The sequence below is a fragment of the Myotis lucifugus genome, unplaced genomic scaffold (assembly GCF_000147115.1).
Source record: "Myotis lucifugus unplaced genomic scaffold, Myoluc2.0 scaffold_65, whole genome shotgun sequence".
Lineage (NCBI taxonomy): Eukaryota > Metazoa > Chordata > Mammalia > Chiroptera > Vespertilionidae > Myotis > Myotis lucifugus.
In genome coordinates, this window is record NW_005871113.1 from 2241700 (window position 1) to 2266095 (window position 24396).

The 24396-nt window shown below is 37.4% G+C and overlaps 1 protein-coding gene across 2 annotated transcripts in view; it reads left to right on the forward strand.

Annotated features, from left to right (window-relative positions):
* Window positions 1–24396, forward strand: part of PLA2G4A (phospholipase A2 group IVA) — a 136977-nt gene that overhangs the window by 69838 nt on the left and 42743 nt on the right. For both annotated transcript variants that reach the window (XM_006089871.3, XM_006089870.3), the window contains 3 exons: window positions 8771–8808; window positions 12203–12344; window positions 20974–21110. In XM_006089871.3, coding sequence (XP_006089933.1) covers window positions 8771–8808; window positions 12203–12344; window positions 20974–21110 — 317 coding nt within the window. The remainder of the gene's footprint in view (window positions 1–8770; window positions 8809–12202; window positions 12345–20973; window positions 21111–24396) is intronic.

Genomic DNA, 24396 nt, shown 5'->3' on the forward strand with positions numbered 1-24396 from the left:
AGTGTAGATACTATCTAATAATAGACAAACAGGGTAATTGACCGTACCTTCGCTACGCTTCCCATTGGCTAATCAGCAAGATATGCAAATTAACAGCCAACAAAGATGGTGGTTAATTTGCATATGTAGGCACAAAGCGGCGGTGCAAAGACTGAAGGCAAGACTGAAAGCAGCTCCGGCCAGAGCAGCGAAGGCTTTGAAGGCGGCTCTGGCCGGAGCAAAGGCCTGGGTCCCTGGTGCCAAAGGAAAACTGGTGCAGGCAGCCAGGGGAAGGGAAGGCCTATTGCATGAATCTTTTCGTGCAACAGGCCTCTAGTATAATAATAATTGGTTATAGAAATATACATATGAATAATATGCACTCATAGATGTGTGAAAACATACATATAGTGCTTACAATAGTTCCTGGTACATGTAAGTACTATGTAAATGTTGTTTTTATTGTTGCTGTTATTATACTTTGAGAAAAAGGTAGAATTTCAGCAGGCAGAGAAGCTGTCATGGCCATTCTAAGCAGAGGAGACTGCATAAGCATGGAGTCTTAAAATAGAAAGCAAGCTGGGGCATGGCAAGTTACAGGGTTTGGCGGCTACATGTTGGTGAGTAGTAGGGTAAAGAGTTTAGAGGTGGAAGGCTAACTTCCGCAGACCTTACCTATGACATGTTGCTAGGATCAGTCCTCAGTAAAGTTTTTGAGGGCTTTGTAAGCATGAATTGGCCTTTCCAAAGAATAATGTTATTTCCGCCCTTCAGTCTATGACACAAAGACTGATTATAAGAAAAGATATTATAGGAAAACATGCATTTCCTCTCCCCCTGTCATTTCCTAAGGTTAGGTGTGTAACCCCAAGGCCCTCTACATTCCAGAATTTAAAGTAGCTTACGTAATTATTTTCCTTAGAGCGCCTGAGAAAACAGCTGGCCAACTTCTTTTATTATTCTGTTCTCCAAAGTCCTTTGCAGTTTTTATCTGGATGACAGTTCTTGAGCTGGGGACCTGTGATGGTAGTGGAGGGGAAGGTAAATGCCTGATGGCCAGTTGGAGAGCCTTGACCTTCCCCAGATCATGTGTCCTGCCCTCTGCCAGCCATCCAGCCTCTCCTCATTTCTGAATCCCTGTCTTTCAGAAGGGGACAATCTTCCTTCTACAATGTTCACAGAGGCTGTAAGAGAGGACAGGCTGTGAAAGAACAAATTCTTCAAGCCAAGACATTATTAGCAAAAATTCCTTCAAAATTTTGTCATCTAAAAGTTAATACTGAGTCAACAGAGAGTGATTTCTGCAGCCAGGAGCCAGCTGGAAGAAAAAAAGGAGGTTCGAGTGGAGAATGCAAGACTCCCAAGGGCCCACTCTGCCCCCTTAGGGTTGAAACCGGGAACCTGGAGACCCAAACCTCCCTCTAGGATGTTTGAGTCCTCATTCTTTCTAGCTGATTCTTACTTTCTTCAGCTCTAAAGTGAAGGTTTCCATTAACTTATTTCTAAGATCTTTTCTAATTTATAAAATTCTGTGATCTAAAAAGAATACATTCTTCTTTATTTGAACATTTTATTCCAAAGTCTTTGATTCCTCCCATTTTAAGGGTATAGAAACAAAATAATCATAATACAATAATGAAAATCTTTATTATATAATTTCAAAATACTGAACTGTGAATGGATTATTTTTTAATTTGAAAATTCAAGCTTTTATTGGGCACCTAAAACTTTGCTAAATATTAAGAAAACTATAAAAAAGTTCTATTTTCAAGGAACTAATAATCTGGAAATAAGTAGACATTCATGTGTAAATTGATAATTAATATAATAAACAGTATCACGAGGCATCCATTCATTGATTTACTTACTTGTGAGTTGTTATTAAGCACTTGTTATTTTCCAGGCAATGTCCTAGGAGATGGGCAAGCAGCAGGGGACATGATAGATGATGTCCTGGTTCCCAGGGAGCTTGCATTCATGGGGAAGGCAAATAGGCAACAAAAAGCAAAGAGATAATCAACACAGCATCAGCCAGGATAAATACTAGGAAGAAAATAAAATAGAGGGAGGTGATAGAGAACAGTTGGTGGGTAATTACTAATAAAGTTTATATTGTCAGGGTAGGCCTCTCAAAAATATTGTATTTTCCCCAAAAACTTTATTATTAAAGTTTTTAAGCATATAAAAAGTTGAAAGATTTGTAAATTGAAAATGCTTATAATTGCCCTTATTCTACAATAAACATCGTACTGGATTTGCTTTGCCACATATGTCTCCACCTATCCATCAGTCAAACCATCTTACTTTTCTGATGTGTTTAAAAACAAGCTACAGTGCTTCATCCCTAAACACTTCAGCATATTTACTAGAGTGTAGTATTTGCATACTAGATTTTAAAGCACCCAGTAAATAGTGCTGACAATCTTTACAATAAGAGTTATAAGATGGAATTATTCACTAATTTCACAAACAACTATTGATCACCTACTGAGTGGCAGACAGTCTGTAGGCACTTCCTATTCAACGATGAACAAAACCAAGAATTCCCGCCCTCCTGGAACTTACCTTACTTAGTAAGATCAACAAGAAGCTAGATAAGTAAAATATACTTGTGTTAGATAGTGATAATAAGTGCAAAATAAACCAGGAAGGAGGAGAGGAGAGAATATATAGTAAAGGGGGTTGCAAATTAAGTTTAAAAACTGTGGCTAAGAAAAGCATCTCTGATGATATCTGAGGGCAGAAAGGTCCCGAAGGGAGTTTGCCCGGCATGTTGACTATCAGCAAGGGTGAGAGTATGGCTGGAACATAAAGGCCATAGGGAGAATGACAAGTGATGAGGACAGAGAGGCCAAGGAGGATGGGGATGTAGCGGTCAGTTGTGGGTTATAGTGGGTATCAATGGCATAATCTTGTCCTTAAAGGAAGGATGCAGTTGGACCACTAAAGGGCTGGAAGGCCATTCTAGTGGAGAGAGCAGCCTGAGCCTTTGCTCATAGTCACGGGGCCAGACAGGACAGGCGTGTTCGGGAAACAGTGTCTAGACGTGATGGAGCAGAACATTCATGCATGAAGGGAGAACAGGTACATTGGGGATCAGATAATAGCAGAGCTCAAATCAAGATGTTGGAATTTGGATGTTATCTTACTGACAGCAATGAGTCATGGAAGGTTTTTGACAGGTAATGGGGAACTTAGGGCAAACGGGATTTGGCTTCTTTCTCAGAAGTGTTAGTAAGCAAAAAGTTAGTAGGTAAAATGATGCAGAGAGCGTTTGATACCGAAAACGAAAAGTTGATGCAGCGTTAGCAGACTTCTGTGGAAAGTGATGAGTCTGAGGAGTACAGGGTGACTTGAGGAAAATAAGTGTAGCTTCTTACAGCTTTAATGTGTCACTGAGAGCTGAATGGAACGATTGCTTAGTGGCAGTGAGGGTCAGCTGACATTGGGAAGCAGGAACTTACAAAGGGTCCAGCTCTTCCTGAGACTATGATTTATCACTCACCTCAACTTTAGAATTTTTTTTTTTTTAGGAGAAAATCAAATATAGGGCTAGATCCACAGGGTTGGTTTTCCAGCTAGCATGTATAAAATCTGGGTGAGGTTGTGTTTGTTGGAGCCATGAGATTGAAGAACGAACATCAGAGTTGTCTTTTGAGAGACACTGGTGGGACCCACTGTCTTCGACCCCAGGTTCAGCATCAGACAGCCATGCCTGGGTGGGAATCATGATTCTGCTACTTCTTCCCTGTATGATGTTGGACAAGTTTGTTTGTTTGTTTTTCCTATGCATCCTCGTCTGTAAAACAGGGTTATATATAAAGAGAGTGCCTATCTCTTAGGATTGTCATGGTTAAATGAGTTAATGCATGGACACTTTTGGAAAACAGAGAAAAATTGCACTTCTTCATTCTCTAGATGAAAAATCAGTTTGTTTTGGCCAATACTTTGAAGAATGGAGCCTCTAAATTTACATTATATGGTGTTTCAATTTGCCATCTTTATTGAGAAATTAGTGTTAGTGTTTAAAAATGGTCATGTCTCATGGCTTCTATTATATCTAATTTTGGCTGATGTTTTTTTTAATTATTATTACTTCCTAATGATTGCAACTTGAAAATGAATAAGATAGTTCTATAGAAGAGATAGTGGCAAAGCTTTAAAAAAATGGTAATTTTGATGGTGAGTTCAGAATATAAAGATAATATCAAGATGATTGTATTGGAAAACTCTGTATTGATGTGTGAAGACAAAGACTACAATTCACCTAAGAGAATGAGACAAAGCAGGGTTTGGAGGGAAAATAGGAGAATGTTATCATTTTGTGAGAAATTTGAGAAATCTTTGGCTAAGATGTGATGCCATCAGATTGATACAGAGCAGAGTTCAAATGTAGGCCCAATAATAACTGGCTTTAAGAGAGAATGCATTTTTATTTTGGGATACTAGCAATAGGAGCTTAAGTGAATCTTTTTTTTTTTTGACACTTGTGCAATTTATAAGTTTTAAATTTTAGGGCATTTTAGAATGTTCTTGTGTCCTTGGGGTCCATGACTGTACCTAAATTCCTTCAGGGAGGAATTCCTCCACCATTGCATACCCAGCCTGACCCACATCAGCCACTTGAATCATTTTTGGATGAATGGATAAGTGATTACACTTATGGGAAATACAGAGAACCTGGGAAGTGCTCAGACGGGTGTGACGAAAGTGAATGAAATTTAAAAGAGTGAAAAACTAGAGCGTCTGAGAGATTCCCATTTGAAAAAAGAGTATTTTGGTTACATAGTAGTGCTTTAGGAAATGGTTATTTCATATGGTAGCTAATGATTACAAGCTCTTTCAGAATCTCCAATGTCCACTGGGAAGGAAAAAGGATCTTAAATTAAGGAAAGAAAGCTATCACCCAATGTAAGGAGGAAAACTCAGCGTGATAGAGTGGAATGTGGCTAGAAGGGAAGAGTGTATTTTTAATCTTTGAAGTCTTTGAAGAGGATCTGGGATATTTGCGGCCGGGGGAGGGGGGAGGCACAATTATCCTGAATTCTTGGGTGATAGATTAGATTATTTCTGGTAGTAAATACTAATTTTATTTTATGAGGAAATCACATGTTAACTGGACTTACTATGGTAATCATTTTGCAATATATACAAATATCAAATCATTGTTATACAGCTGAACCTCATATATCATTTTGTCAATTATATCTCAATAAAAGAATAAATGTTAGTGTTATAGAAAATCATATGTATTTTGAAAATGATTTTAGAAGTATCTTACTCAGTTTTAAACACGTAAAATTTATTTAGCTGTGACCTAGCTGGTATTGGCAGGGTTGTCATTTCTGTGTGCACCTCCTTGTTAGAGCCACATCTGGTTTAAAATTATTTAACTGTTTGCATCTTTTTGTAATAATAATTTTAAAGGACCTTCTTAATGCCAGCCTCTATGCTTATTACCTTAGCTTCATTGTTTCAAAATGACCCTGGAAAAATTTGCAAAAGAATTATGGGTTAAATAATTTCAAAATTAATTATGTCTGAAATGGCTTTTTGTGTTTTTATTTTTTTAGTAGTTTCTCTGCTCTAGTTCCTCACCCCCACAATGAAACACCTCCCATTGCAAGCATCTACAATTGTTCTCATGCTGGAATTCAAAGAAGAGAATGTTGTTTCCCCACAAGAATGTACAATGAGTACAGCCCGCTCTTGCATTTATAGTTCCTAGAAGAGGTGGAATTCTTCTCATTTGTTCTGAACTAAATATGATGGGGTGGGGGAGAACTGGGGAAATTTGGTCACCTTTCCTTCTGAGTGCCTTGATTAAGATGAGCAACCTGGTTGACTGACATGGAGAGATGCTTCATGCAGTGTGTGGGAAGAAGTTTACAACAATTGTGTAATGCCGCACAGGAAGTGCATATTTTTATGGCTATTTTATCTGAATCACATGTTGCAAGTAAAAGGTGTGGAGAGATGGTGAATATCAGCCTCCCAGCATGTCTGAACAGAGTGCACCAAGTGGGAGAGTTTACTACTTCCTCCTGATTGTGGGTGATCCACTTGGGCAGCGGGCGGAAGTAAGGACCAGAACCATGGCAGCACATCCTGTTCTCCTCCAAATGGCGGGGAAATCCTGTGTCTTCTCTTATCTCATCCCGCCTCCATTTAAAGAGTCTTATCAGCGAATGACGTAGCCAAGAAACGTGGATGAACGTGGAAGGGACATAATGATCAGACACAGAGCATAGTTGATTTTTCTTTGTACTTATTAAGTTGTGAGGACAAATAGGCATCAGATATATTCAGGCATTGAATACTTTAATAAATAAACTGCGGGGGGCTTGCCAGTTGGGGAGCCAGCTTTTCTCTGAACACTTTCTGTCAGGAGGTGACATCTTAGAATAGGAAGCCTATTCCAGCTTTGGATCTTCCATTTATTAGAAAACTCCATATTGAGTTGTAATATTGTGGAGTTTTTAAAAATGTCTATTCTCCCATGGTGCTTTTGACCTCTCAAGATAAAAACAGTAAATCTAATCTCATTTTAATAGCAGCTTTCCTGTATTTATTTACTTATCTATTTATTTATTTACCTATTTATTTATTGCAACAGACTATGCTTTTACCCATGTCTTGTTTTTCTTACTAAACATCTAAAGTAATCTCATTCTTTGTAATTCTTTTATTTTTCTTTTTTAAATATTTGTATTGATTTCAGAGAGGAAGGGAGAGGGAGAGAGAGACAGAAACATCAATGATGGGAGAGAATCATTGATTGGCTGCCTCCTGCACACTCCATACTGGGGATCGAGCTCGCAACCTGGGCATGTGCCCTTGACCTGAATTGAACCTGGGACCCTTCAGTCCACAGGCTGATGCTCTATCCACTGAGCCAAACCGGCTAGGGCTATACTTTTTTTTTCATTTCCTCTTTGGCAAAGACTCCATTTGAAATTTTGAAATGGGGAACAGACATAATGTGTTGGGATGTGATCTAAGCAGTGCTTTCATTAGTAGAACAGACAGTGATTACATTAATTGTTTAGAAGTCATTCACATTTTTTATTTATAACTGAACTATGATTCATCTGAGTATGTTAAAAAATAAAAACCATTTTATTAGGATTCTTGATGATTTATTAACTTCAAAGTAATATTTAAATGCTGCTTTGATGAATGAAGGTTCATAGCGTTCGTTCCATACATAACAAAAACTATCTGGGTTGGGCCAGTCCATGATTTTATCTCAAGAAATAATGAGATGTTCTTGGTAAGAAAAGGTTGCCTGACGTTCTTCCTCTCACATACACATGCACAGTAATTCAACAAATATTTATTGATTATGTGTTATATGCCAAATACCGTGCAATGAACTAGAAATAGAGACCTATATAAGACAGAACTTACAATTTAGTGGGAAAGGCAAATTTTTGTACAGATGATTTCAATGCCTTTTTCTTACTCATAAAATTTAGTACTAAGAATTATGCATGAACTTATTATAACCTTTTGAAAGGCTCCTTCTCGTTTGTTTTTTTCCATCCCCTGAAACCATAAAGAAAACAAAACCAAATATCTATAGCACTTTATGTTAGTTCTAAAAATATCCTCTTCATGTTTGAAGAGGCATATTCTAGTTTTGTTCTGTTTGAAGATATTGAATAGGTTAACTCTAACAATATTCTTATAGTAACCAATATTAAAAAAAATAATAGCACCATCTCACAATTGTGTAACAACCTTCCAAACACATCCTCATTTGGTTCTTATGGTTACACTAGAGGTCCAGTGCACGAATTCATGCACCGGTGGGGTCCCTTGGTCTGGCCAGCGATTGGGCCGATTGGGGCCTTCTCACCCAGTCCTGATCAGGGCCAATTGGGGCCGATTGGGGCTGGCTCCCATGGGGGGGGTACCATGGGAGGTTGGCCTTGGGAGCGCACTGACCACCAGGGGGCAGCTCCTGTGTTGAGTGTCTACCCCTGGTGGTCAGTGTACATCATAGCAACAGTCTACCAGTCATTCAATCGACCAGTCATAACGGTCAATTAGGCTTTTATTTATATAGATTATTTATAACTAATGGCAAGGAGAGTGTTGATAAGGTCTTTCTATACAATAGGTTCATAATCTTGGAAAGACATCTTTTAATATCCCTTCTGCTTTGTTGATATTAGGCACTGTCTTTTCCATTGGCGGGATGGGGTTCTCCCGTAAGTTTGGCTGGTTTACATAGTGTTGACAAAATAAAAACCTGAGCCCCACATTGCACTTGGAGATGTTTCTTGACCTGACCACAGTTGGTTGGTTCCTAGGTCCTTGGATAGGTGTTCTGTCTTGTTCACTACAGCCCGCACACATTGCAAATGCACACCTAGGCTTCTTTTAACCTTCCAACCACTTCAGCCTCTGGTTTTGAGGCCTGGGCACAGCTCCTGAATAATAGACACAACATCTTTATAGGTTTTAGAGCTCAGACAAGTTTTATGTTCTGTGAAATAATGATTGTAAAACTATATTTCATTTTAGTGAGTGAAGAAAAATGCCATACAGAGGCAATCCTTACGTTCACTAAAAATGACTCTAAGTAGATTTATATTGTAAAAAATAGCAAAAAAATTATTGAAATATATCTGTAATTTAAGGTCTTCATGGAGCTATGTCACTTTTATTCTTAGGGTTTTTGTTTAGGTTAAAAATAATCTGCCACTCAACAGTTATTTTGACTTTGTTTGCATTATATGTAACACACATCTATTTATGACCTAACCTAATAAATCTCTTACAGGTCACTGAAATGATTCTGGAAATGTCCCTTGAAGTTTGGTAAGCACATTAATTTTGTTGGGTGGAAGATATTGTGAGAGCTCCATTGATTTATTTTGTTAAAAAGTATACTTTTTAGGCCTGGGGCTGGGGGTGGGAGTGGGCTAGAAGGGGCCAATAGGGGAACAGGAGGATATATGTAATACTTTCAATAATAATGATTAAAAACATAATAAAATAAAAAGTATGCTTTTAATATATGAAATAATTATAACAGCCTTTTTACTATCAAAATGCATTAAATGTACTTTCTTTAGCTCCTTTTTAATAGTTACAACATTAAAAAATAAATCTAATATTCTTTGATTAATTTTCCCATCCTTTGTTGGTTAAATAATAGATGTCAAAAATAAGGGCTTTTTAGAAAGGGCCCTCCCTTAAGTTATTTTTCTATTCCAATAGAAATGAATACAGTTATTTAAGCCTATTTTCTATTGTTGATTTAGATAGAAATTCAAAAACACAAAAGTGAACAGGAAAACTAGAAAGAGGAAAATCTAAAAATTGAGACCAATTTGTCATAGTAATTGGCAGGACTAAAAATGGTCAAGTTCCATGAAAGGATGTTGCTCTTTCAAAGTGGATTCTGAGAAATGAAAGTTGGAAAGTCATTTATTTATTTTCAAAGGGTGACTCTGAGGGGAGTCAGGCCTGTCTTGGGAATGAGCTGATTTCTGATCCAATGCAGGATTCAGACCTCACCTCCCTCAACCTCTCTTTGTGCTTTCCTGTTGAAGTGGGTTTTACCAAAGTTACTAGTACACATTTTATTTATACAAACGTCACATAAATGAGTGTCACATTCTCTTGTGATTTTCCAAATGTATGATAATGATGCCCTGGCATTCAGTTTAGACATCTCTTTCTCTTATTTTAATCTCTGGAACAAGTTGACTTTGTAAATGATTGGCATAAATTACCACAATCCCTCAGTTTATGCAAGGAAGTGTCAAAGGACATTTCAAGTTACTGTGTTGCATCATTTTGCATTACATTAACTCTTACTTAAAAGTGATTTATTTTGGCATGAGATTAGAAATATTTTTACTTGACTATGCAAGTAATGCTATTTATTTTCCTGGGAAATGGTCTTCACTGGTATATTTAAGACCATTATAAAACCCAGTTATAAAAGATGCAGAAAAGAATCACAAGTAGTGTACATATGTGTCCAGAAGCAATTTATTATATATTTACAATGAACTTTAATCAAACCCTATTTTTATATGTTAACTTATATCTTGATTTTAAGTGGAAATGTTTTCTTTCAAGAAAAATTCAATTTCCCATAGAATATCTTCCATTAAATATAAGATAAAATTTTAAAAAAGAAAGCAAACTAATTAAAGATAATACCTAAGAGAAAGAAATAAAGTTACTAAAGTTACTAAAATAACATATTTATAAAATTATTCAGCATTTAAAGTTTTTCTTCCAGATATTTCATACTGATATCTTCTAAACATCTATGTTCATTGCTCTGTTCATGGATTTCTTAAAAAAATCATGCTTCTTATTGTTAGTGTAAGATAATGATTATCATTGTACAATACAAAAAGCATGAGTCCCAGAATGAGAAGTCCTGGATTTAAATCTATTACTTGCTAATTATGTTAATGGTTGAAACATTTCTAATCACTTTTTTTTACTCATTTGTAAAAGAAGAAAAGAGTACTTTATATCTATTATGATTTAATAAGATGGTGTTTTTTTCCTAAAGATCATATATTATAGGAAACTTTTCCACATATACACCACATGTTCATAATGGTACTGTTGTAATAGTTAAAAATAAATTGGAAGCAACATCAATGTTCATGGATAAGCAAATCATGCTACATTCATATATTGAAAATATTCCACAATAGTAAAAATATTTGAATTAGTTCTAGCTACATAAACAGAGATGAATCTCATAAACAAAATGTTCAATGAAAAAAATAATTTGCAGTATACATACAGTTGGCAGCATTTATATAAAAAAATTAAACCTGAAAAATGACTCTTAGGGACATAAATATATATTGTAAAAGTATAAAGAAATTTATTGAAATAAAAAGAGCAAATTTAAGATAGTAGTTACTTCTGAAGAGTGAAAAGGGAAAAAAATGAGGAGGATTCAGAGACAACTGTGCAGGTAAGATTTTTATTTCTTTAAGTGATTAGAATTTACCCAATTTAACATATTATAATAAATACTAATAATAGAAAAGAGTTTACCCCAAGACTTGACTTTAAAAGTGCTAATTTACTATCTTATTTTCCCCACCTTATTACATAATCTTCATAATAATAAAATGTAATAACTGTGTAATTCAATGCTATGATATAGTATAATTTAATAACCTTATTATATGATAATACAGTTAAATGATCTTTTCAGTTTCTTCCCTTAAGGTAGATATCCAGAAATAGAATTACTAGGTCAAAGGAAATACACATTTTAATTATTTTTGGTGCTCATTGCCTAATTGCTTTTCAAAAGTGTTTTTGCAAATTTATATTTTCAAAATATATGCATGAGAATAACAGTGTTACTTTACCTTTTCCAGTAGTAGAAAGTAGATATTTTAAATATTTTTGAATTATTAATTTAATAATAACTCTACTTTATAACTTTGCTAATGAAATTAAATATTTATTCTTCTATTCATCATTACTACTCATACTTACTCTTTTATGAGTTATCTATATTTATTCTTTGGGAAGTTGTAGTAAAAATATTTGCAATGATCAAATATCACTATAGAATACGTTGTCCGAAGGCCTTAAAATTTTTTTCTCTCATTCTATGTTTACAAGGAAGAAATATACTACATTAACAGAAATGAGCCTTAAATTTAACTCTCTTAAGGGAAGAGCTTACTTTTATGAATGGTAAAGACAATATTTTTTTAGAAAGGTATATAATTTAATTTAAGATTTCTTACTGTGTCAAATTGATCTAGACAGGTTCTTTTTTATTCTTTCCTTTTTTTTTTCTTTTTTGGACAGTATTGCAGATGTCCTCATCTCCCCACCCCTTTTGCCCCACTCCACTCAGCAAGAATATACCCACTCCTATGTTCATAGCAGCATTACTTAAACAGGTTTCTTTTCTGAAGCGCTTCCCTAAAGTGCTATTACTATCATAACATGCAATTGGTCAGGAGCTGTTTGGTTGCTTGTTTATTTTTTCCTAAAACATCTTATACTTATTGTTTTCTGAAAACCTGCCTTGAAACATGCTTGGAGATAGTCATCATTTTATACTCTGCTTCAGGTCTCCCTATAGCAAATGGCTCGAGGGAAGCAGTGAGCCTATATCAGTATAGCTACTGGGAACCTGTGGGAGACCAAATGATATATAAAAAGGCTGGGGAACTACGCTCACGTCTCTCTGTTTTATATACAGTTCATCCCCGGACCTCCGATTTAGTATGGCTTTGTGTGATCAGGAGAAAGCTTTCAGATACCAGAGAAAAGAAAACGTAAAGGAAAACATGAAGAAACTCCTGGGTCTGGAGAATAGTGAAAGCTTGTGTTCTACACGTGATGTGAGTTATAAATTTTTCAAATGTTATTGCAATTTAACTTTGTTTGTACTTCCTCCCCAATTTTTCCCAAATATGAAAACATTAAGATAGAGCATTTTGTCTTCAGCTTTTTGAGATAAGGTAAGGTAAGCGTTTCATAAATGGAAACTCTTTGAGGAAGGTCATCACAAATGCTGCCCAAATTTGGAAATATTTATCAGATATTGCTATTTAAAGAGGCATAGGCATGCTTATGCACAAACAAGATGATCATTTCATTAGTAGGGAAAGTTTAATGTCAGATATAAAAAGATCATTGAGTTAATCTTAATGTAGACTAAGATTAATCAACTGTGTAATCATTACTGAACAAGAAGAAGATGTTACAAATCTTGTTAATGATAATACAATTAAAAAATAGATAGATGTGAATAGGGAAGATGAAAGGAAATGTTCTAAATTCTTAGTGTTTCATAGCAGAAAGTTAAAAGATAAGATCCAAAATAATGATCTCTACATTTTAATGTTTTTCATAATACTAATTATAGAGATCTCAAAATTACAATATTTTTGTGAACAAATATTGAAAATACAATCCTTTAATTGTACTTTATCTTCTTTTTCTTTCCTTAAATTCCAGTAAAGTAATAATCCAGTTTTTGGCTGTTTATTCATTTACTATCTCTTCATCTATCTATCCATCCATCCATCTATCATTCATTTATCCAAACATCCATTCAACCATTCATTTATTGTTTTATCTTCCTATCTGAAATCTACAAAAAAATGCTACTATATTTAATTGTATTCTGTTGCATATTTGAAAGTTGCTCAGAGAGTAGATCTTAAAAGTTCTTATCACAAGAAAAAATTTTTAACTACCTTGAGATGGATGTTAACTAGACTTATTGTGGTGATCAGTTCACAATATATACAAATAGTGAATCATTTTGTACAACTGAAACTAATCTAATGTTATATGTTAATTATACCTCCATAAAAATTAAAAAAACAAATTCCTACAATTTTATCAAATGGTATGATGAAATTCCTTCTTAGTGGTATATCAGCTAATTTTTTTTTTATTTCTTTGAACCTTCTGTTAATTGAATATTTTAAATGAATATAATTTATTTTTAGAAAGATAATATTCATATAAAAAGCATAAGTAAATATATATATACATATATTGACATACATATACACACAGACAAGGATTCAAGATTATTAATTTATTTTTAGAAATATAATATTTGTATAAAAATCATAAGTAAATATATATACAGTGGAGCCTTGACTTACGAGTGTCCCAACTAACGAGTTTTTCGAGATACGAACCGTCTCTCGGCCGATTTTTTGCTTTGAGCTGCGAGCTAAAATTCGGGTTACAAGCCAGCTTCAGATACCGCACCGCTAGTTGGCGCAGTGAACGTCACAGTGAACGCCACAACATCAGCCCAGCATCACGTGTCTCGTTCACTTTAAGATTTGACATACGAGTAATTTGAGTTACGAGCTCCGTCACGGAACGAATTAAACTTGTAAGTCAAGGCCCCACTGTACAGATGTTCCCATATATGCACACACAGTCAGGGATTCAAGATTATTGTAAATTAATTTGTAAATTGTCTTGTGAATACAATTGGAAATGAGACATGGATTCTGAGTAAGGGAGCCAGATGAGCACGGGGTCCCACACGTGGTCTCGGAATGTGTTTGCAGGTGGGCGTGGGGGGGGGTGGGGGTGGGGTGGGAAGCTAATCTGCTGGGGCTGGAATGGCTGTTATGGGAGCAGACTCGGAGATAAAATGTTGCTCACGGAGAATTTTTGCTAAAAGGAAGCTGAGAGGAGAAGTGAAACCTCCATTGAAGTTTCTATTTTTTTAAAAAGGAACTGGACTTCTCTTCCATCCAGTCTTGCTGTCACCATACAGATCCCTGGTGGCACTTGTGGTTGATTATGGTCTCAGGTTAATTAGTCCTTGAAAACACTTCCTTCTCTGCATATTACTCAGATGTTTCTGCCTTTCTGGGAAACACTTTTTTCCCTATAGTAAACCTTTCAGCAGCAATTCTACCTTTTTGGGTCCCTGAAAGTGAGAGGGAGTTTATTAGTGAAGCAATGAGACAGAGAGTGGCTCCTCCCCAGTCAGAGCAGCCTCCCTTCGGTGGAATTTGCTTCCTTTACTGAGGTTATTTAGTGGAAGGGGGTGTAGGGTATTCAATGAGGGGGAGGAATATTCAGGATCTTCCTGGGGAAGGGGTGATTTCTCAGAGGAGCTCCATAAACCATTTTGTGTCCTTATATGGGCTTTCGTTTTCCAATCATGCCAGTGTGGAGTGTGTCCTTCAGCATGCTAATATATTACAATGAGTGTATAATGAGGCCAGAGTTACTGTTGGGTGAAATTAGTTACCTTGTTGGATCGAGCTAATCTCTGCTGGTTTTAAGCATCTGGTCTAATCCAATGGCATATGGTCTTCTCAACAGTTCCTGTAGCTTTTTAAAATATATATATTTTTATTGACTTCAGAGAGGCAGGGAGAGGGAGAGAGAAAAAGAGGAATATCATTGATGAGAGAAGCATTGATCGGCTGCCTCCTGCACGCCCCCTACTGGGGATCGAGCCCGAAATCCCAGGCATGTGCCCTGACTGGAAATGGAACCTGGGACCCTTCAGTCCACAGGCCAACACTCTATCCACTGAGCCAAACCGGCTGGGGCTTGTTCCTGTAGTTCTTATTGACTGCTGCTGTTCCACCACACCCCCATGTCAGCAGGATTGACATACCTAATACCCTATGCATAGCCTTTGGCTCTTCCCTCTGAGTTCAGTGGAAGAAATCACCCGCCCTTTTCTTTCAAGTGCAGGTCCACATCAGATGTGGACTGCAAACCCCAGTTAGGAACTCCATATGTCAATTGTTCAGTCTCCCCAGGGCCACTCCCCACCTATATTGTCTGCCTCTATACCTCTGTATGAATTGTTCCTATTAAAATATAAATATGTTCTAAACTCTGATATAAAGAGAAAAAAGGAACAAAAAAAAGACACCCCCCCCCCGCCCCCGGATTATACATTAGCTTCTTCTTTCTGCCCTGCTTCTCTCATTTTCACACACAGACTTCTCCAAAGTTTCCTACACAATCTCACTCTACTTCCTCACTCTCCTCAGGTTTCCGCCCTCACTATTCCAGCTGCAGCTGCGCAGCTGGTCACCGGTACTAACTAATAAATGCAAAGGCTCTTCGTCTGGACCTGTCTTACCCAACCTGCAGTTGCAAATGACAAATGTCTTCCTTCCTTTCGGAACATTCTCTGCCCTTCTCTCACTACCTTCTCCTTGTTTTATCGGGCCCCTTTGGTTCCCTTTGCCAGATCATCTTCCCCTGCCTGTTATTTAAACAGAGGAGTTTTCAAGACTCAGTCCTGGGCCATCTTTCTCCTCAAGCTGCTCTCTTCTTGGGAATTCTCTCTCTGTCCCATGATGTCACCAACACCTGTGTGCTATGAACTTTCCCATATTTATCAACAACTTAGAATCTCTCTTCTGAGCTTCAACCTGAATGTCTATACACCTGTTTGACTTCTTCACTAGTGTTTCCCACACCTCAAACTCAGCATGTCCAAACCTGAAAGTCAGACCCTATATCTTCTACTATGCTTGTCCTCACTCCCCCACTTCCTGTTCACACTGAATTCAGAGGGATCTTTTAAAAACAGAAATCTGATTCTATCCAACCCAAGTTTTAAATCTTTCCATTGCTCTAGGGCAGGGGTGGGGAACCTTTGTTCTGCGAAGGGCCATTTGGATAATTATAACATCATTCTCGGGCCATACAAAATTATCAACTTAAAAACTAGCCTTCTATATTTGGTCAAACATTTAATTAACTCACCCCTAATGCCTTGGCAGGGCCAGACCAAATGATTTCTCAGGCCTAGGTAATGTGGCCTCAGGGCCAAACATTCCCCACCCTTGTTCTAGGAATTGGCCTCACAGCATCTTTCCAGGTTCATTTTTTGCCAATTTGTCCCAAATTCATTGCCCCTCCCCACTAGGTGCCTCTTAGGTCAATGTCTCCATAAAACCCTTGCCCAAGTATTACTCCTGCAGACATTTCTTCTTACTGCGTTGTGCTTCCCCTGTACCATCCTTCTCCTCCCCACCCACTTTTCTGATAACTAACACCCTCCCATTCTTTAATCTGTGCATATGTCACTTCTGAGACTTTCTCCCTCCTCAGCTCTTCCCCCACTCCTCCCAAGTACAAGTTAGTTCTCAGTTATATTCTCTTATGGCACAAATATGCACGTTATCTTTCTAGCATTCACCACAATCATACTTAAAAATCACTTGTACAAATTATTCATTTCATGATTGTTCTCTCCGTTAGAATGTAAATTGCACGAGGACCAGGACAGGGTCTGTGTTATTCGCCTTTATATTCCCAGCACCTATCAGGGTACAGATTTAAGCAGTGGCTCGGCATTGTATGCATGGGATGAATTGGTTAGAAAGACAGATATCAGGGGCTCAAAATTGAGGAACCCTAGAATCAGGATTTAGGAGGAGATACAGGTTGAGGAGAAGGTTTGGGTGAAAACAGTCCAGTTTGATCTGTTTAGTTAGAAATGTATGTGAGGCAGTTTGGTGCAGATGTCAAGTTGGCCTGTTCTTAGGTTGTCCTCCTCAAAAGTTGCTATTGCACCCCTTGGTATTCCTTGTTTTGCGGAAAGGAGTCTTCCTGGAAAAATAAAATTTGGCCTAATATTCATACAAATTGGCTTTTTTTTTCTTTTTTTGCAACAGTTGGAGAATGAGGTAATTATAGTTTTCTCTGGGATATTCTTAAAAAATATAAAATTCATGTTTTTGGAAGCAATTCCTTGAATTAAAACATTTGTTGTTGTTGTTTGGTTTTAGTCTAGACTTTTTTCTCTTGGCAGAAAAAATCAGTTTAGAAATACTCAGCACCACCCATTCCCATAACACAAGTAACATTTCCCCATTTTTATCTTACTCCTTGGCCAAGGGTGCCTTCAGCTCCCACTTCCCTCGCTCCTGCCAAGATCCTCACTTTCTTTTCAGTCCTGCTGATGGCATCTGTAAGGTCTGGAGGAGCATGCTGTTGTGGAAGCTTATTACACAAAGAACAGTTCTACCCAATTTTCAGTGCAGAGACTATGACTGTCTTCTTTACAGTTTTCAACAAACAAACAGCATCCAGTTAGGACCTCACTTTTTCACAGAACTAGAACAAATAATCCTGACACTTTATGTGGAACCACAGAAGGCACTGAATAGCCAAAGCAATCTTTAGAAAGAAGAACAAAGTTGGAGGTATCACACTCCCTAATTTCAAACCATAGTACAAGGTTACAGTTATCAAACCAGTATGGTACTGGTACAAAAACAGGCATAGATCAATGGAACAGAATAAAGAGCCCAGAAATAAACCCATGCTTATATGGTCAATGAATCTTCTACAAAGGAATCAAGAGTACACAATGGGGAAAAAGACTGTCTCTTTTATAAATGATGTTGGGAAAACTGGACAGATACATGCAAAAAAAAAAATGAAACTGGACCACTTTCTTACACCATCTACAAAAACAAGCTCAAAATGGATTAAAATCTTAAATATAAGACCTGAAACCATGAAACTCCAGAAGAAAATACAGGCAGTAGACTTTTTGACATCAGTCTTTGAAATATTTTTTTATATTTCTCCTCTAGCAAAAACAGCAAAAGCAAAAATAAACAAATGGAGCTCCATCACTCTAAAACATTTTCATACAGTGAAGAAAATAATCAAATAAAACAAAAAAAGGCAACTGACTGAATAGAAGATATTTCCAAATGACATATCCAGTACGAAATTATTATCCAAAATATATAAAGAATGTATACAACTCAACATAAAAAACACAATCCAAGGATTTGAATAGATATTTTTTCCAGAGAAGACATACAGATGGCCAACAGACATATGAAAAGATGCTCAAAATTAATCATTAGGGAAATGCAAATCAAAACCACATGTGATATCTCCTCACATATGTCAGAATGGCTATTGTAAAAAAGACAAAAACAGCCCTAGCTGATTTGGCTTAGTGGATAGAGCCTTGGCCTTCGGACTGAAGGGTCCTGGGTTCGATTCCAGTCAAGGAACTGCATTATTGACTCTCCTGGTAATGACAGCAACATCTTCTATGAGCAAAGCTAGAAACCCTAACAGTCTAACACTTCCTCTTTTGCTCCTAACATTGAATCTGGTCACCAAATGTTAAAGGTTCTCCTTGTAAATGTACCTTTGATTCTATGTACCTGTTTATAAGCTTAGCTTTCTGAGTAGAGGGGAGAAGGGATCATTATATTCCATTCACATCCAGAAGAAGATTAAAAAAAGTGGGATTATTAGAGAGAAGATGGCACTGTTAAAAGTACTTGAGCTCATCTATGCACATGCACTCTGTGATTTGTATGTTTATTTTGAAAATTAGATTTTTGTTACTAATATAGACAATAAAATCTGATAGCAATATGACTATTTTGATATAACTCGAATTAGATACTCCAGCCACAGCATCCTCTCTCAGTTCAAGTTCTGCTCTTCCAACCATGGAACTTGTTTGTTCATCTCTTCAAAAGCTCTGGGTTGCTTCTTGATCTGATATCATTCATTCCATTAACTGCTGTCTTCCATTTATAATTTTTCCTTGATAATTATTATTATTGGAAAACAATGTCAAACAACATGCACTCTTCTCCCCAGCAATGTGACTCTACCTTTGCACCAGCCTCCGTCTGTCCAGTAGATATTTCCATCCACTCTGCTTCCTCTTTCCTATTCCCTTCCTGTCTCCCCACTGCCTTGTCCTCAGCAGGCTCCGATTTCCCCAGATGTTGGATTGCACTCACCATGTCCCTGATGCCCTAGGGCAGTCGTTATTAAACTTTTTGCTCTCAGATATTCTTGACACACTTAAAAAAAATCAGACACTTCTAAGAGATTGGGTTTATATGGGTTAAATCTATAAATATCTACTACATTAAAAACTACAACTGAGAACATTTATTAAAATATGTATTTTAAATAAGCCAATTTCATGTTACTATAAATAACATATTTTATGAAAATAACAGTATTTTCCAAAGCAAAAATAAGGTGAGAAGAGCGATTTTTACAAGCATCTTCATTGTTTGACTTAACAGAAGACTGCTGAATTCTTGAATTGCTCTTGAATTCAGTCTGTTGCTATATTGCACAACATGTGGTCTCTGGAAAACTCTATCACACACTCATGAGAGAATGAGAATGAAAAAGGGCAAATAACACCTTAGTGTTAGTATAAAAATAGTTTGACTTTGTGGACCCCCTGAAAGCTATGCATACTTTGAGCACTGGTGCCTTAGGGTAGAGAAAAAAACCTGCTATCTTAGGCAATAGTGGTTTGGGACCACAAAAAAGAAATAACATTCTCTTCCTCTTCACACAAACACTCTTGTGCTTTAGTCATGTTACAGGCAGCCTGTGCTTCTCCATTTTTACGGCAAAAACCCTCCATTGGCTCATGTTGCTTTTATTTCCAGAACAGCCTCCTTCCCTGTCTACATCCCTCCCTGTTGCGTAACTGCATTAAAAGTTAAGCTCAGGTTTCCCCTTTGTTTGTGCAGCTTCTCCTCCACTCTAATTCCTCTGATTGCAACTGACCATACCTTCTGGACCTCACGCATTCCTAGCCTGTGTGCTATGCACACTAGCACAAGCCTGGATGCAGGAGCCTGGGGTTCGACTCCTGACTCTGCTACCTAATTGGTTGCTGACCCTGAACAAGTTTTCAGGGTCTTAGTTCCAAGTGCCTTCAATTCCTCATCTATAAAATGGAAACATCATAGGGATTTTTAAAAGATTAAATGAGTCAATTTCTGTAAAACACGAAGAACAGTTCCTGTGTGATAGTAAGAGCTTCATGAGTATATCTATCCCTATTCTTATTGTCATAATTTTATATTTCTATCTCAAATAAACTACATTCTCCTATTCCTCCCATGAAACATAGAGACCACTTACTCAGATTTATTGGATGAATTCAAGAATAAAGCAATAACTTTTGTAGGTCTTGTTAAGTTGATTAAATTCTGTTTTCTGGCTTGAATAATGGCATATATTTTGAAATGAGTCAGCATAAAGGAGCAATAAGAATTCTCGTCCAGGAAGGCCAGGTACTTACTCCGCTACAGATTACCAGCTAATAGATATTAGGCAAGTAATATCATCCTTTTGGAATTTCCATCTGTAAAATGAACAACTCCTTTTTTTGCTCACCATATGGGATTTTTGATGGGGTCAAATTAAAAAAGTGCACTCAAAAGCAAACCAAAAACTGCAAAGGGCTGAGGATTGTCATTGTTATCAAATGAACTGGTTGGTCATTTTGATAATACCTGCTTTGTAATATACATTAATTCTTGATTATTTCATATGAAATATTATTTTCTTTTTAAAAATTAGGCACTGTCATGGTGTAAGTGAACGTAATTCTTTATTGCCAAATGTGGAACATATAACATACAAATTGAAACTAAGCCAAAATATATTTTGTAAATTACTTTGCAAATGATCTGTGCTTTGTCATTCCAGGTGCCTGTGGTGGCCATACTGGGCTCAGGTGGGGGTTTCCGAGCCATGGTGGGATTCTCCGGTGTGATAGAGGCACTGTATGAATCCGGAATTTTAGATTGTGCTACCTACATCGCTGGTCTTTCTGGCTCCACGTGGTTAGTATACGTTTTAGATCTTAGTTTTATTATCCTAAATGTTTAGCATTTATCTACCTGAAATATTAGGGGGGGGGAAAGGAGTTTTAGAAAAGTGGACATTAACTTTGAATTATTGAAATGTTCCAGCTTGATGCAATAATTTACATCTTAAATATGTTTTTTTAAATTATATTTTATTGACTTTTTACAGAGAGGAAGGGAGAGGGATAGAGAGTTAGAAACATCGATGAGAGAGAAACATCGATCAGCTGCCTCCTGCACACCTCCTACTGGGGATGTGCCCGCAACCAAGGTACCTGCCCTTGACTGGAATAGAACCTGGGACCTTTCAGTCCGCAGGCCTACGCTCCACCCACTGAGCCAAACGGGTCAGGGCTTAAATATGTTTTTTAAGGCAAGTTCATGCCTAATGATGGACTCTTGCCATAAATCCATTCCCTTTAAGCCTCTTTGTAGCATAAAATGCAGTGAAACAAGTTTAAAAAATATATTGATTGTAATAATCTATATATATAAAGAGGTAATATGCTAATCGGTGTCACAGTCACAACCGATGAGGAGGAGGCTGCCTGCGTGCACGCGGCAGTGTGTTGCTCTCAGAGATGGGGTGGAAGCAGGGAGGCGTCCGGAGGTGCCCGTGCCCAGGCGAGCGGGGATAAGAGCCCATAGCACCCCCCTCACCAGTCCTTCGCCACCCATCGCTCCCACTCAGAGCACCCCGCCACTCACCTGCCTGGGGAAGGAGCACAGCGCAGCAGGCGGGAGGTTTCCATGCTGTCCTCATGCCCCATGATGGGGCGGAGCCCGCGCGTTGCTCCAGAGATAAGGAGGAAGTGTGGAGGCGCCCAGGGAAGGCGGGACCAGCCTGAGGCGACTTGAGGGACTGAGGGCAGGCTTGAAGCAGCCAGAGAAGGCCAGAGGGGTCGGGGGGCTGGGCCAGGCCCGCTGGAGCTCTGTGTGGAGAGGTTCGGGTGCCAAGGCAGGGCGGCGGGTGGGTGGGTGGGTGGGCTACGCGATTTCGCACACTGGGCTCCTAGTTATATATAAATAGCACAGAGGTAGAATAACATACTCCACCCATAGTTAATTCAATTTTTCCAAAATTTGCTGAATTGCAATCTTTCAGTGATTATGTCTAAGTCTACATGATTCACTAGGTATTCATATTCTTCTTTAGGGCAAATAGAATGAAACCTTTATATACAGAAGAAGGAAAACAACTTTTGACTGCAGGAATTCAATAAATTTCACTGATTTGTATTTAACTAATTATGAAATCAATCCTTTAAATGTATTTAAGCTCAGTTAAACTTGGATAGAGAGTAATAACACATTTACGTATATATACAATATTTGTACACCAAAGATTCACTTTTCTAAGTATAGGAACATTTTCAGAAGAGACTACATACATTTTGGTTTGCCTACCTCACATAAGCACACTGAACATCAAACATCATTCCTTGCTTAGACGTCTCAAATAAAGGTGTCACCTTATTACACATGTCTGACTTTGACTTTTAAGGCTGTTTAGTCACTCAGCCATAGTAAAGCCTATCTGTCATAATATTGTATTATATATGTCTAGCATTTTAAAATGTCAGTGCCTTCTCAGCCTGTGACATGGGTAGTAGCTTTCTATCATTTTTTCAAAAAATTTGACTCAGAAACCAAGGGATTTGTCCAAGATTACTCACAGAGCCAGTATATAAACCCAGGCTTTGATTCCCTATTCTAGGAATCTTTTAACTAAACCATAGCCTTCTCCTGACAGCTGTTCATTCTACATAGAAGTTCACATTTAAAGAATCTATAGTTTCTTAAACATCTTGAACCAGATTCTTTAGCCTAAAAACAAAAACCTAGACCCGTGGTTGCCACTTTCTTGGTATGTTCCCTTAAAATAATTTCTCTCTTTTGAAACAAGGGTGTAGCCCATCATTATTCTTTTCCTTGAAGGAAAGAGCAGACACCTGCCTGTTTAATGAGTATGTAAGGGGAAAAATTTGGACCCTTAGATTAATTCACCTATTCAGGCATTTTGTTACTCCTCTTGGGGGAGTTCATTCTCCATGTTCACTATCTGTTAGATCCCTGTGGTCCATCACTGACTAAAACATTGCAAGAAGCTTAATTTCTTAAACCCCTGTCATAAGGAAAGACTAGGCCTTGAGTGCTGATTTAGGGCTAAGATAGTGTGCGGGCTTAATTAGAGCTTCAGTAATTGCTTTGGTTGTAGATTTGGGGAAACATCTTACATTCTCCTGACAGAGTTCTGAAAACAAGTCCTGCAAAATGTTAAAGGGAGCTTTAAATATTACAGGTCGATCATTTAAATATTAAAGCCCACATATTTACATATGTATACATAAACTCCTACTCTATCTTTCAATGTCTAACTGATTCGCCTTCTCTTATTTATTCCATTTCCTGAAAGGCCATTCACTCCTTAAATCCTTACTAATCGATTTTCATGCAGAAACCACCTAATTTCCAACTATGGTGGTGCCTTTTGAAGTTCTTATTCCTCTTGATTTTGGGGGCGTCATGGAGGATGAGGTTGGAGGTTGAGATGTTTCAACACTGAGGGGTCCCTTTGTCAAATCCCTCCCACCACAACTTTTTGAGTTGGTTGTATCCTCTCTGGTTGTTCTCTCCTCCACATTGTCTGTACTGCTTCGGCTGCTCTTCTCCTTAATGGGAGCTTTCCTCCAGGACCTGCCTTCCATTTTATTATAGCTACACATCCTCCCTTGGTAATTTGAGCACCTTCTATCACTTCAGTTATTACCACCAGTAATTTAATTCATGAAACTCTAGAACATTCGAAAGTTAATGGACCAAAAAAAGGAAGATAACTTTAATGGACAATGCAAAGTAGCCGTCAGAAAAGAGAATCAACTGAAAGATGAGTTCCAGAGGTCGAGGGTGAAGAGTGTTTTATGAAGTAGTGGGCATTTTAATAGAGTAAAAATCTGAGCGAAGCTTAGTTTAGAACTGAGTTTGGATATCATGAGTGGTTTTAGCAAGAGTCACTAGATATAGTAAATAAAGGAGACATTTGATCATGAAATTACAAATAACAAACAAATAGAAGATGAAAGGAAAAAAGGTGAAACATGAACATATTAGTTCAACAAGGGCAATATAGAACCAGAGAAAGGTTTTTGTTTTGTTTTCAGAATTTAAGAGATTTGAGCATTTTTGTACAAGTGTGAGATGAAGGAAATAGTGTAGACCAATAGATGAAAGATAGAGAAATAGGTGGCCCTAACCGGTTTGG